General features: G+C 33.1%; 1 protein-coding gene across 4 annotated transcripts; it reads left to right on the forward strand.

The window, feature by feature from the left end:
* Positions 1–322: 322 nt before the first annotated feature.
* Positions 323–11,088, forward strand: LOC112703145 (uncharacterized). Of its 4 annotated transcripts, none has more exons than XM_072199498.1 (10): positions 323–757; positions 1,026–1,270; positions 1,864–1,897; positions 2,144–2,280; positions 4,581–4,647; positions 4,843–4,942; positions 7,241–7,404; positions 8,666–8,712; positions 8,789–8,839; positions 8,975–11,088. In XM_072199498.1, the coding sequence occupies exons 1-10, from the start codon at positions 676–678 to the stop codon at positions 9,236–9,238; spliced, it is 1,191 nt and encodes a 396-aa protein (XP_072055599.1). In that variant the 5' UTR covers positions 323–675; the 3' UTR covers positions 9,239–11,088. The 4 variants fall into 4 exon arrangements, with proteins under 4 accessions (XP_072055599.1, XP_025610255.1, XP_072055600.1 ...); XM_025754470.3 differs by having other exon boundaries at positions 10,474–11,088; XM_072199499.1 differs by having other exon boundaries at positions 2,147–2,280.
* The last annotated feature ends 2,224 nt before the right edge of the window (positions 11,089–13,312 follow it).

The raw sequence follows: 13,312 nt of genomic DNA on the forward strand, positions 1-13,312 counted from the left end.
CCACCCCCATTCACTCACGTGTGTAAGTCGGAAGGAGGCTCCAGCGTACAAACCAACTCGGAGCTCACCATCTTTCGGACATTGGGCCAATCCACGTCATCTATTCTATTAATCTCCGGTTACCCACCGTAACAGATTATATTTTACTTTCTAAAGTAAAATTCAAAATTTAAAAAATTCAAATTTATAATATTTTATCCTAAATATTTATTTTTAATTTATATTAAATCAAATAAATAATCTATTATACACATTGTACAGATACTTCATTATCCGCGGCGGAATTCCTTCCTTTTTAACATAAAGCGGCAGAAATCCAATAAGAACAACTACCCGCAGTCGCTCCAATAGACTACAGAAGAAGGGACTTAAGCTTAAAAATCCATATTTGCATATCAGCCTTAAAATTGTCAGATAATTATTTCACGCACCTTGGTCTTTAAGCACCACAAAATACTTTCACAGAATTCTCCCTCTTCAAAATTACTAATCAGGATCCAAGTTCAAAGAAGAAAGCTACTCTCGGCGAAGTGGGGAGAAGTATCTCAGTAACATCCCCAATTTGCTATATTCGAATGTTCGTCATCTTCTAGCTTGGTTTCGCTTTCACGACATCGTCAATTCTTTCCTCCTTTCTTTCTTTCTTTCTTTCTTTCTTTCTCAGATTAGATAGATATGTCTCACAACAATCACATAACCACCGATTCCCCGCTATCTCGTCGCATAGTTCGTTCCTTCCTGCAATTCCTCAACTCTGGTATTTACCTTTTTTAGTTTCGCTGCTGATTTCCCCTCCCCCTATCCCTCTCTCTGTCTCTCTCTGCAATGCAAAATCTAATTTTTGCCAAATTCTTACTCATTTTTTTCCGGTTTGTATTAGTTAGGTTGAAGTTGTCTACTGTACAAAGGTTGTCAAAGTAGTTGTTCAATTTCATTTAATTTACCCACTTTTGTTTTTGTTTTTTTTTTTGTAATTATTTTATTGAACACGCCTTAATTTGAGCAATTTCCTTTATGCGAAATAGTTGAACCAGGGCCTGGGGTTGATGCCGAAGGGATTGAGGTTGCTAGGGAGTGTTTGGCAGAGGCCTTTAAGCTAAACTCTTCTGGTGTAGATGGTGATCCGCAATCTGATTCCTTGATTGACATGTTCAAGAGCCTTGAAGCAAGAAAGCAGCGTGAAACTATCAAGTCAGACCCTAGTCCTATGGATGCTTCTAGTTCATTCTCTGACCATAATCCATCATCCTTTGCTCAAAATCATATGAAGGCATTGAATTCTCACTCTCCCTTTTCGTGTTCTTTCACTTTGTTATGCCATTTCAGTGATGTGACATCTTAAATTTTAGAGTTGTCATTTACACTTAGGCATCAATTGATGGTTAGATAGAAGTAAAGAGAAAATTTTTGTGCTAAGGAAGAATGTATGCTACATTATGATGTTTTTGGTAGGTTTCTTTGGCACATATCCCTTGACCAGGGATATGACTTTGTTTTTCGGTTCCTCTGATTGATATGCTGAGTGTGGAGAACTTTCTTACATTGCTTGCTTTCTTTTTTCTTTTTCTGTTTCTATTTGTTTTTCTAAATATTTTGTTGTTTTGTTTAGGCAGAATTTATTATCCTTCACAATTTCTATTTCTTCTTCTGTTTATGGTCTTGTACTTTTGTATCCATCTTAGTTTGCTGAAGGAGTTCTTAGTTTGTATCCATCTTCTATTTTGGTGATGTCTAATGATATATCTATGTAGGTTTCATTGTTCTTGGTCTAGCAGTTTATTACACTAGCAATTGACTTTACATTGTTTCCTACTTAAATTTGTTGTGGTTTTGATTCCATTTCATAATATACAACTTGAATAGGATCAAGATTGGACACAGGGCACTGACATTTTTGGTAGGTAAATCTGTCCCCTTAAAATTTATTTTAAACTTTAGTGATTATGACCTTGTCCACATGAAATGAATGTGTTTTACCAGAATGCGGCATATATTATAGATTGGTTTATATCTAAATCATATTAGAATTCTACTATATATTTTTTCTTAAATATTTGGATACAGTGATTGAGATCCTAGTCTGTAAATTTGAATACTTTGATATGTGTTAAATGTTTCATTGTTATTTTGTAATGTTTGATAGCAGCATCCAAAGATGAACTCTGTGGAAAATTTTTTGCATCTCTGGAGAAAAATCACTATTTTAGGGTGAATCACGATGGAACTGATGACCCAATGCAACTAGAGAAAGCATCTTGTTTATTTGATAATGCTTTTAAGGTATGACATCCTAATTGATACATAAAGTAACTTTATTATAATATCAACATTCCCTCTCAAGCTAGAGTATATACAGTGTGTTCTGTTTTCTCATGGAATACTTGATTTGAGGCAATGTGAAGCATAGTTATTAGAACTACACCGAATTGGCTGGTACGACTGGAAAATTGGTGATTCAATTTAGTGACCGACCTGGTTAAGGTGTCAAACTGAAGAAGTAATTAGACCAAACCCGTTGAAAACTAGCCAGTTTATCCCAAACTGCTTTAGGAACATGGTAGGATGCTTGTTGACATCCATGGGTGGACTAGCAGGTGGTGGATCTTGGAAGGCAAATTTTGGAAATAAATCTAAAATTTGGACTGAGAGTCGAACCTAGGACTAAGCGCTGGTCATTCACCCCTAAGTTACTCTTGCTTTTGAGCTTTCTTTCCTCATTAATAATATTAATTCTATTTTATCAATTAGTTTATAACAAAAGTTTCAATTAATTCCACATCTTATCACAAAAAAACAACAATCCCACTAAGTAGGGTCCGCTACATGGATTAACTGACATCATTGTGTCCTATCATGTTTACAAACACTTGGACTTTAATTTATTTTCTTATATGAGTCGCTCTAAGTAATTTTGATAAGACTGGAAGACCCAAGAGCAATAGATAGTGGAAATAATGTTTTTTTTGCTAGACCTCTAACAAATTTATTCTTACACATTGAAAGAGATTTTCCTACTAGATCTTCAAAGAACACGTCTTTGACAATCTTGATCAAAAGGATAAATTAAAGGAACTAAACTAAAGGTTACATTAGATTAGATCCTTCAATTTCTTCATGCACCAACAACAATAGCAAAGCCTTATCCCACCAGGTCTAGTCGATTATGTGGATCAAATGACGGCATTGCATCTTATCCTAAATCATGTTTATGGTCATTTACACATAGATATTTTTTGTCTGCCTTGTGTATGATCATTTTAGGTCTTCCTCTACCTTTCACTATTTTTCTATCTTTTATCTGGTCCATCATCCTGATCGGATATTCTGCTGATTTTTCGCTCACATCTCGAAACCACACGAGACAAGATTCTATCATCTTTCAGCAGTAGGCGCTATTGCAAAGTTCTCTCTTATATTTTTGTTCTTTATTCTGTCCATATGTATTTAGCCGCTCATGTATCTAAGCTTGTTCATTTTTGCCACATTAAGCTTATGCTCATGTTTACTCTTTGTCACCTAACACTCAGTTCATATAACATAATTGATCTAATGACATTGCTATAAAATTTGTCTTTAAGTTTTAAAGGTATTTTTTTCACACGTATAATAATACCATAAGCATTCTGCCACTTTGACTAGCCCACTTAAAATTTCTTCATGCAACAAGCAAAGCAAATCACTCATCTCACTTGGATATTTAGAAAAACATGTTTCATATGAAACTTGGAATTTCATTAATAAAATGCTTCATAAAATGTCTTACTAAATAGCTTAAACAGTCTCCTAACTAACCAACCTAAGCAAATACAGGAATAAAGAAGGAAAAAACCCCTGAAACTCTGTTGTTCTCTAGTTTTCTTGAATATCTTTGGCCCATCCGCCCAGGAGGGGGCATATAAATGGTCCCATTGAAAGAAAAGTGATGTTGATAAAATAATAGTCCTGGGAAGTGAACAAATTATAATATGCCACGTAGTAGTTAATCACACTGCTCAGTTATAAGTTTATTTCATAATCAAAATTTTCTTCTACCTTTCTTCAAATTCTGGCTAATCCTACCATCCTATTTTTGGGGACATCTCGGATGAGACGAGATTTGGCTGACTACTATGATATTCCATATGTTCATCAACAGCATTATCAGTATGTTAAATGATATGCATTCTACCTGTATGAGAGATAGCTTTACTGTGAAAGGTTTTGAAACTGCTACATGCAACTCAATTCCGATCAGTATTGTCACGTGCTGTCTCCATCTGGTTCTTTGGGGTTCTTTATTCTATCAGATAATCCTTTTGGTTAGATGCTTGAAATTAACAATTTCATAAACATATTCATGCCTTTCTCAATTGATCCTTCAGTCAGTTGTTATCTTAAATCTATGGATATACATACATTTCTATTAGTACTAGTTATTTTATGCAATCCTTTTATTTTCTTTCATTTCTATCTATATTGTTGTACAACAACTTCCAAGCCTCATCTTATTAGGTGACGTTTATTACATAGATCAACCAATGCCATTGGCTATGGGTTCTATCAGAAGCTAATTCTGATGAAGTTATTCTGCTGCTATATAGGAGATGGAAAAATCTGGGTCCCCAGTATTAAATCTGAAGAATTTGGCTGAATCACTGAAATCACTAGGTATGATAAGTTTTTAAATCTGTTGATTAATTCATAATTGTGTAAATATCAATTCATGATTTTGTTGGAATGTGAATTAGAAGAATTTTTAAGCTGAGCATTAGGAGGATTTTGTGATAATGCAAGCATGCACACACGGTGACATGCATTATGTGTATCTCTTGCTAATAATACCTGAAATTTGGTTTCACTCAGGTAACAAGGCAATGCAATCCAAGCAATACCATGATGCAATTGAGTTGTATAATTGTGCAATTGCAGTGCATGAAAAAAGTGCTGTTTATTACTGCAACAGGTATTTGCTCTGGTTTATATGTTTTCAAATATACTACTCATTATATTTGGTTATTCTCTATATGATTACATGGGTAGCTTTTATATGGAATGTTAACTTACTGATCTTCTCAGGAAGTTGCAATTTCTGCTCATTTTCACTAGATGTAATATGCTTTTGTGAGATATTAGTCTAGGGCAGGAGGACACTCTTGTTATGTGAGAAGTGAGAATGCTAATCATGGATTTTGTATTGAATGAGTAGTTAAGTTTGTAACTAAAAGGGATAACTATTGTTTTGGTCCCTAAAATTTGGGGTCAATATCTAAATCGTTTTTAACCTTATTTTTGGTTTGAAATGGTCCTTAGTGTTACATTTATTATTAAAATTGTCCTTTTGATTTTTGGGACAAAAATGCCATTGTGTTTATTATTGGTAGTTATGAAAATGAAAACAAATTAATAGATAAATAAAGAAATAAATAAACATAATAATCATACACAACTTCACTTCAGTTTCTGGGAGGAAACGATGAGATGACGATTGTTCCTCCGCCGCAGTCGATGGAGGGGCTCCATGAAGCTAACAAGTGACTGCGCCCTCTAACAAACCCTTCATTTGCAAATTCTCATTTATCTGGACCAATCTTTCTAAAACCCTACATAACCAAATAGATAAGACAAATTTGAAGTCTCAATGATTGTTCACAAATCGCAAAAGCAGGTAAGGGAATTCCAGAAACCACGAGACCAATGGATTTAAATATTCAATCATATATAGTGGCAGGTAAATAATCAGTAAAACCTTTTTATAGTAATTAATAATTATAACTGGTTTCTAAATTGGGTTAGAAAGAAACACAATCTTTAAATTGGGTTAGAAAGAAATACAAAATCTTTATATTGGGAAGTTATTATGCTTGAAGTATCTTGGAAGAAGGCCTCTCGAGAAGGTGTGCGGATCCCAAACCACAAAGCTTGCGCCGTTTCGGATTGTCCATCGCATCAAACATCTTTGTCAGGAATGGTGGTGCTCTTGCCTCGTGGAGCCCCTCCATTGGATGCGGCGGAGGAACTATCGTCATCTTGTTGTTTCCTCCTAGAAATTGAAGTGAATCTATATATAATTATTATGTTTATCTAATTCTTAATTTATCTTTTAATTTATTTTAATTTTCATAACTACCAATAACAAACACAAGGGGATTTTTGTCCAAAAAAGTCGAAAAGGACGATTTTAATTCTAAACGTTGAGGAGCATTTCGAACCAAAAAAGGTTAGGGGCAATTTGGGTTTTGGCTCCAAACTTTAGGAACCAAAACAGTACTTATTTCGGACTAAATTTTAAAAAATTCACGTGCTACTTATACCCACTCTCAATAGTGTCACCAAATTTGTCCATTCGTCACTGATATTCTTCCCTTACTTGTCGACTGTTGTTGCTTCGTTGACACCTTGAAATGAAATTGAGATAAACAGAATGAACAGGTTCTGTAGGCAGTACTATTTTCTTTCAAAAGAATGAAACATCCCTGTATTCTTATGTAAAATTGAGCAACAAATATATGTGGAATTACATCACAATCAATTATCTGTCAGGGTGTGTTTCAACAAAAAAAAAAATGGAAATGATTTGATTTGATTTGCTTTTTTGAAATCAAATAATGTGTGTGAACTGCTGCTGACCACTGCCAACCACCAACGGACCTCTGCCTGATAGCTGCCTGCCACCTCCCTTTTGAAACACATCTTTATTTACACTAATATTTAGAGGGCAAAACAGTTTTTTTTTTTTTTTAAAATCTTTTAGATCCAAAATCCATGTAAATCCTGTTAAAAGTGAAAGGACTTCAAATACAAAGTGATAGAAAATCTGTTGGATTTCAAAATAAATTCAATTATCATTTTTCTTAAAATCTAAACAAGTTAATTGATTTGCAAATAAAATCAATTCCATTTCTCTGAGATTTCTAACATGCCCTTTAGCACTTTTCTCTCAGGATTTAAACTCGTGGAATTGTGTGTGACAGCTTTATATAACATATAGTTTATCGATTATGGAATCTTATCCATTATTTCATCCCACAGCTCCAAAGGAATACTGAATCATGACCTTGAGAACGTTTACAAGGATGATGGTTTAATCTCTTCTGTTCTATCGTGACCCAAATTGAAATTTGTAGTCACAAGAGTCCCTTCCTTTCTCTTTTCTCTTGAAGTAATGTATTGTGATATATGCCATGGTTCAACCTTCTCTGATCATTAGGCACCATTTTAAGCAATGAACCTGTATTCTGTTCATTGTTTTGACACATATCAGGGCAGCAGCTTACACTCAGCTTAAAAAATATGATGAAGCAATCCAAGATTGTCTTAGATCTATTGAGATTGATCCAAACTACAGCAAGGCTTACAGTCGTTTGGGGTTAGTATACTATGCTCAAGGAAACTACAGCTTTGCTATTGATAAAGGGTTCAGAAAAGGTTGGTAGTGTATTCTTCTACTGTTATGTATGCTTATAATTTGTTTTAGTATTGACAGGGACTTGCCCTGTGAATGTTGGCCTTTTTGTTGCTTTTTCATACAAACCATCGTGACATATTTGAGATGCATCATATATTTCACATTTACACATTGTTTGAACACCATACAATGCTATTTCTCTGATTTTTGTAATGTGTTCTGTGTGAGGTAAATTCAGAATCCATTTCACATATGCTTTTACATCCTGTGGCTGAATTTTTTTGAAATACTTTGTCAGGCGAGTGTCAGGTAGGCAGGTCTGTTGGTTTTGGGAGTAAGAAGGTGTAAGAAACCACAAACACAGGGACTAGAGGAAGTAGTATGATTGTATTATTCACACTGATGAGTCTGGATCTCAGCTCACAGTTAAAGAGAAGATAGAAGAAAATACGCAACAAGCAAAGTGAAACAGGGCGCTATTGCAGCCCCACTCACCCAGGCCAACTCTCATTTTTTAGCCTCCCCCTCTTTCCTCACTCTCTACGCTTTATATCTCTCTTTCCCGTAGCTAGAAATACACCACCACTTTGCGCACAACCCACATGCCAGCATGACATTCTATTTGTTCTCAATTTCTGCACAATTAGTTAGGAATTGAGGATTCACTCAATTTTCCCACTCCCTGATTCTGCTTAATTCCAAAACTATCCTTGAACCTTTTGTGCCTATATACTTGCAGCCCTTTGGGGTATCTATCCTTAAAGCTAACAGAAGGATTGCAAAACCTTTCCGGGAATGTGCAGTATATGCTACTGTTGTATTTAGTTTGACCCCATGCATCTTCGATGTTAAAATTTAGTCAAGAGTTTTGGAAGCTAGGCTCTATTGATAGGTTTTTTACTTTTGCCTTTTGTTCTTGTAAGGAGTCTCTTTGATTCTCCCATGTTCTTGTAAAATTCTTCTGTCTTAATGATATTCTTTTTTTTTTTAAAAAATAGATTACTAAATTTCTCTTATAAAATCTCAAAGGGAGTTTTTCTCAAAGTTCTTGATGGATGAGCTACCATTTGCTGTTTGGATTTCGCAAACTTCCAGGAACATGATGTAAAAATTCCAGTCAAATTGACTTATCTTTCCAAAATGCACGCTACATTAAACTTATCATGTTTATTTTGATGATAACTATTGGATCCAAGATGCTTGGGATTCAAGAATGTTAAATCTATGGAATAAGTGAGAAACTTGAGGTTTTATCCTTACCATGATATCTTACTTCTGCAGCCTTGCTATTGGATCCAAATAACGAAGCTGTTAAAGAAAATATACGGGTCTGACCTGTTGTTCCTTTCTGTTTTGCTTTGCTTGTTACTTCTTCTATTTGTCATAACCATTTTGTATCTATAGGTGGCTGAGCATAAATTGCGAGAAGAGCAACACCATGCAAATCATAATCAGGTATTGTTATCATCATTATTTCTTTTTTAAAAATAAAGGAAATATTTATATTTTAGTTACTTGAAAGAAGATATAGTAGAGACTAAATATTATTCATTGATGACATTGATTTTTTATAGAATATTTTCATGACAGCTTAGTGTTATACTCTCAGACTACTATGCTTTTGTCCATTGTAATTCACAACCTACTGGTGCCACTGTTGGAAATTCAGCCTCTACATACTACACTTCACAAGTAAATTTGTTAGGTTTCTCACTCCTTCATGTTACTAGACATCCTCCCAAGAACATGAATATGATGATTGAATCTCCTTTCAATAACAAAAAACTTGTTGGGATGATGTTACATATTTTATCTGCAGCTTGCATGTGTGTCTTCCTTGCTTGGCATGCATAAATTTGCTAACACTAACTGCATATGCTTAATTTTATGTAGCATGTGCCAAATGTAATAACATCCCCACTCAACTCTCGAATAGGCCGTTATCAACATTCAACCATAGGAGACTCCTAATAATTTCTTATTTTGTGATTCTGTTGGTTAGATACACCAGCGGGTTTGCATTTGAGCTTTACTGTTTGTTTGGGAGTTTCTTTAAGAAATAAAGATACCTTTCTTGAGATGGGCAATTGAATCCGTTGGAAGTACCTTAATTTCCAAATATCTTGTATTTTGAATCCAGATGCTAACTTATCCTTCAGAATATACTACTTGTTTCAGTGATAAAAAAAGAAAAAATTGACAAAAGGATTTCATTCAATCAGACAAGAATAGTAAAAGACAGAGGATAATAGTTGCTCTTTACGAGAGCAAAAAAACAACCAAAATGAAAGTTATCTATGAAGCATAGGTTGCCAATCTCTCAACATGTCTAAGAAGAAAAGTCTTCTATGAAGATCATGGGTTTACACCAAATAGATTCCAGACATCTAGTGATCTAGTCTTGTCCTGTAAAACTAGCTTGTCAGAAAATTTGTCATAGGTGCATACAATTGCCTGATCGCAATGTCATCCACATATCCAGACAGAATCGAGAGTTTACCTCCTTGAGTGTGTTTGGAAAGGATGGTATGATCATCTTGCTTTTTCATACTCCTTTGATACCGTCGTATTTATGAACCTTCAAAAGTAAGATGTGGAGCAATTGCTTCAACGTGCTTTTCTTAAATACATTGGTTTTATTCATCGATTGGATCAGAGTTTAGAGGGATCTCCACGTAGACATCCTTCTCCAAGTCTCTCTGGAGAAAACATGTTTCATGTTAAACTTTTGCTATTCCCATACAAAGGGAGCATCAAGAATTAGTAAAATTCTAGCAATGTTTCAATTCACACCAATGATGGTGTGTTTAACTTGCTATGGTTTTTCTGAATGCCGTGGTTAATTGTTAGTTATTTCCATAATATCTAATGTGTAGCATTTTCCTGCACTTCAAGCATTAGTAACTTAAAATATTTTTGCCGAATTGGTAATATGTGTTCATGATACATTTGTCATTAGCATTGTAATGGTTGTTGCTCAAACAAGATGCTGTAATCTCTCTCTATAGTAGCAGTTATAGCATTCTGATGGTAGTTTCTTAAACATGATACCTGAAAGGCTGAAACTAATCACTTTTTATGCTCTAAAGAGTTCAAGATCATCTTGGGAATTTCCGAACCAATCGACAAGAGGATCAAGAAGCCATGGAGTGCCACCTTTTCCATCAGTGCCATTTAACCCAAATGATATAGCAAGCATGTTCAGAGACATGGCTGCAAATGTCACAGGTTCGCACCATGGGTCGCACTCTCAGGAACGGCCAGTGGATGCCAATGCCACAAGTGCTAATGAACCGGAAATAAGAATTGGTGGCAATATTAATTTGAACTTTGATGAAATGTCTGATGATGTAACAGGAGCCTTTAGATCTATGATGGAGATGTTCTCTGGGAGTTCGTCTCAAGGGCAACGACAAGATCATATGAATGGAAGAGCAGCTCCAAACTAAGGCTATGTGTATGTTTGGTTTAGCCTTCAGAAGCATGAACGCATATTCAAAAGTCTTGAACGTTGGGCCAAACTTGTTTGGATGATTTTTTTAACATAACTTTTACCCTCAAACGTATGTTTACTTGAAGCAACATTTTGTAGTTTTTGTTTTCAATTCTTATGGGTTGAGAATTGATTGCAAAATTTATTCTCTCTATCCTTCTTCACTTTCTTCTTTTTATACATACACGATCATCTTCATTTTATTTCTCAATTATCCTTCTTCACTTCCTTATCTTTTCTCCAGGTCATCTTCATTTTATTTCTCAACTTTTCTTCTTCATCTTCTATCTTTATTTTATTTTATTACATCTTTGTTATTTTTATTTAATTTTATAAACTTGTTTGTCTTTTATTATTATAGTTTATAATTATTAGACATTATCAATTATGTATAATTTATTATAATATGCATATGATATTTAAGATAATATTTTATATAATAATATATTATAATTTAAAATTCTGTAATATAAAAATTGTTAAAATAATAATATTAAAAATTTAATCTAATCTTTACTTTTTTGGTAATTTTATATCTAAAAGTAATTTTGGTTATTGTTATCTGAATAATATTTTATTAATTGTAATTATTTTTGAATCAAAGTATTCAAATATAAATTATGTTGAAACAAACTCAATTTTAATCAAAATTAATTCTAGTATAATCAAATTGAATTTAACTTTATAGTTTATAAAAGTTAAACTTCAAAGACACAATTGAAAAGATAATTTCGAAGTTTTTTAAGATTGCAAAATATTGAGGCATTATCGTTTTTGGGGCAGTATATTGGTTGTACTTTTAGAGGTAAACAAATTCACTCGATTAGAACTATCAATTTTACTTAAAATCATTTTGCTGTTTTTATTGTTGGTTGGTTGGTTCTATTGCGTATGGTTTTATGTTTAAAGCAACTAGATCTAGATGAGCTCATTGCGCAAGACTAAAATAGATATGTATTCACTTAACTTTATCTTTCTCCGTCGCTTTTGCTATATTCATTTTGTTAAACGACCAACCTCATCCAATTGCACGTTCTAATCAATGAAGGGTAGAGGCCTACGCGAGAATTCACCCTTCGAAAAGAACTTGCCAGTTGCCAGATATAAATTTTTACAGAGCAAATGAATGACGTGTCAATAACATGGCATCTATTGCCTACTGTTGCTCATGCACCACATCTCAATCTCAATCTCAATATATCATCTTCAAACTCCATTCATGTATTTTTTATTTTTTCAGTTGCTGTGAGCCCAACCGCAATTCTTCTAGTTTTCACAATACGTCACACCCAAAAAAATACCAATTATATTTTTAGTCAAGTTTTCTTACTCAGTTTACTAATTGTTTTCTTCCTATATTCTCCAAAACATCTGAATAAACAGGCGACGCAACATTCCAAGTCTTGCACGGGCAATCCAACATCAACCAAAAACGTAGCAACGAAAATTGTAGCACTTTCTTATCCTTAGTTGTTAGAAATTACGCAACGCTGAGGACAGAGACAAACACAGGACAAGGAAAAAGAAAGTGGTCAAGCACTTCAAATCCAAAAATACCAACTTGGAAAAACTCGTTCATGACTGAAACTTCAATGTTCACGTCTTAGTTGTCAACACTCAACAGTCATACCATGCCCTGTTACACTTTCCTCGTGATATAATTTGATATTAGATGATTAAGTTATTTGATTAAATTTAATTAAATTAGTATAATAATTTATTGGCATAATAAGAAAAATGTATAAGAAAAAAAATACTTAATTAAATTTGATTATAAAAATAACTTGTTCATTTAATATTTTTCTAATTCGAACATCTATCTCTTATACAATATTTATTATTTAATATTTAAAATATTTATAAATGGACAATTATTTAAAAATAGAGACCGAGGAAATAGTTTTTTTTGTTTTTTTGTTTTTTTTTTTAAATCGAAAGGTTAGGCAAAAGCCTTAAGTTATTGGGATATAGAGTAAATTGTATTATTCTTTCTATAAAATACTTTTTTATGTGTCAAATTCTCAATTTATGGATAAAGAAATCATGATGTTAAGTAAAAAAACAAACGTATTTATTAAGATTAAATTAATCTGTTAAGTAACTTCAATAAATTGTGAAATTTAAATCTATAAAGTAATTATTTCAATTGAGAGAAAATGCAGCTAAACAATAAAAAGAAATTGTTATACTGTTATCTAACGGAAAAATATTTCATAAAAAATATTATCACACTGTCAAACTCTATTTAATAAGTATAAAATATATAATATGATTTGTTTGGAAGAGTTTTTAAAAAAAATATATTTTTTGAGTTTTATATGAAAGATTTTTTTAAAATATAAAAATAGTTTTAAATTTAAATATCTCATACAAAAAATAAATATATTTATTAATTATATTTAAGTAGTAAAAATATTTTATTTATTTTTTTAAAA

Source organism: Arachis hypogaea, chromosome 7 (assembly GCF_003086295.3).
Source record: "Arachis hypogaea cultivar Tifrunner chromosome 7, arahy.Tifrunner.gnm2.J5K5, whole genome shotgun sequence".
NCBI lineage: Eukaryota > Viridiplantae > Streptophyta > Magnoliopsida > Fabales > Fabaceae > Arachis > Arachis hypogaea.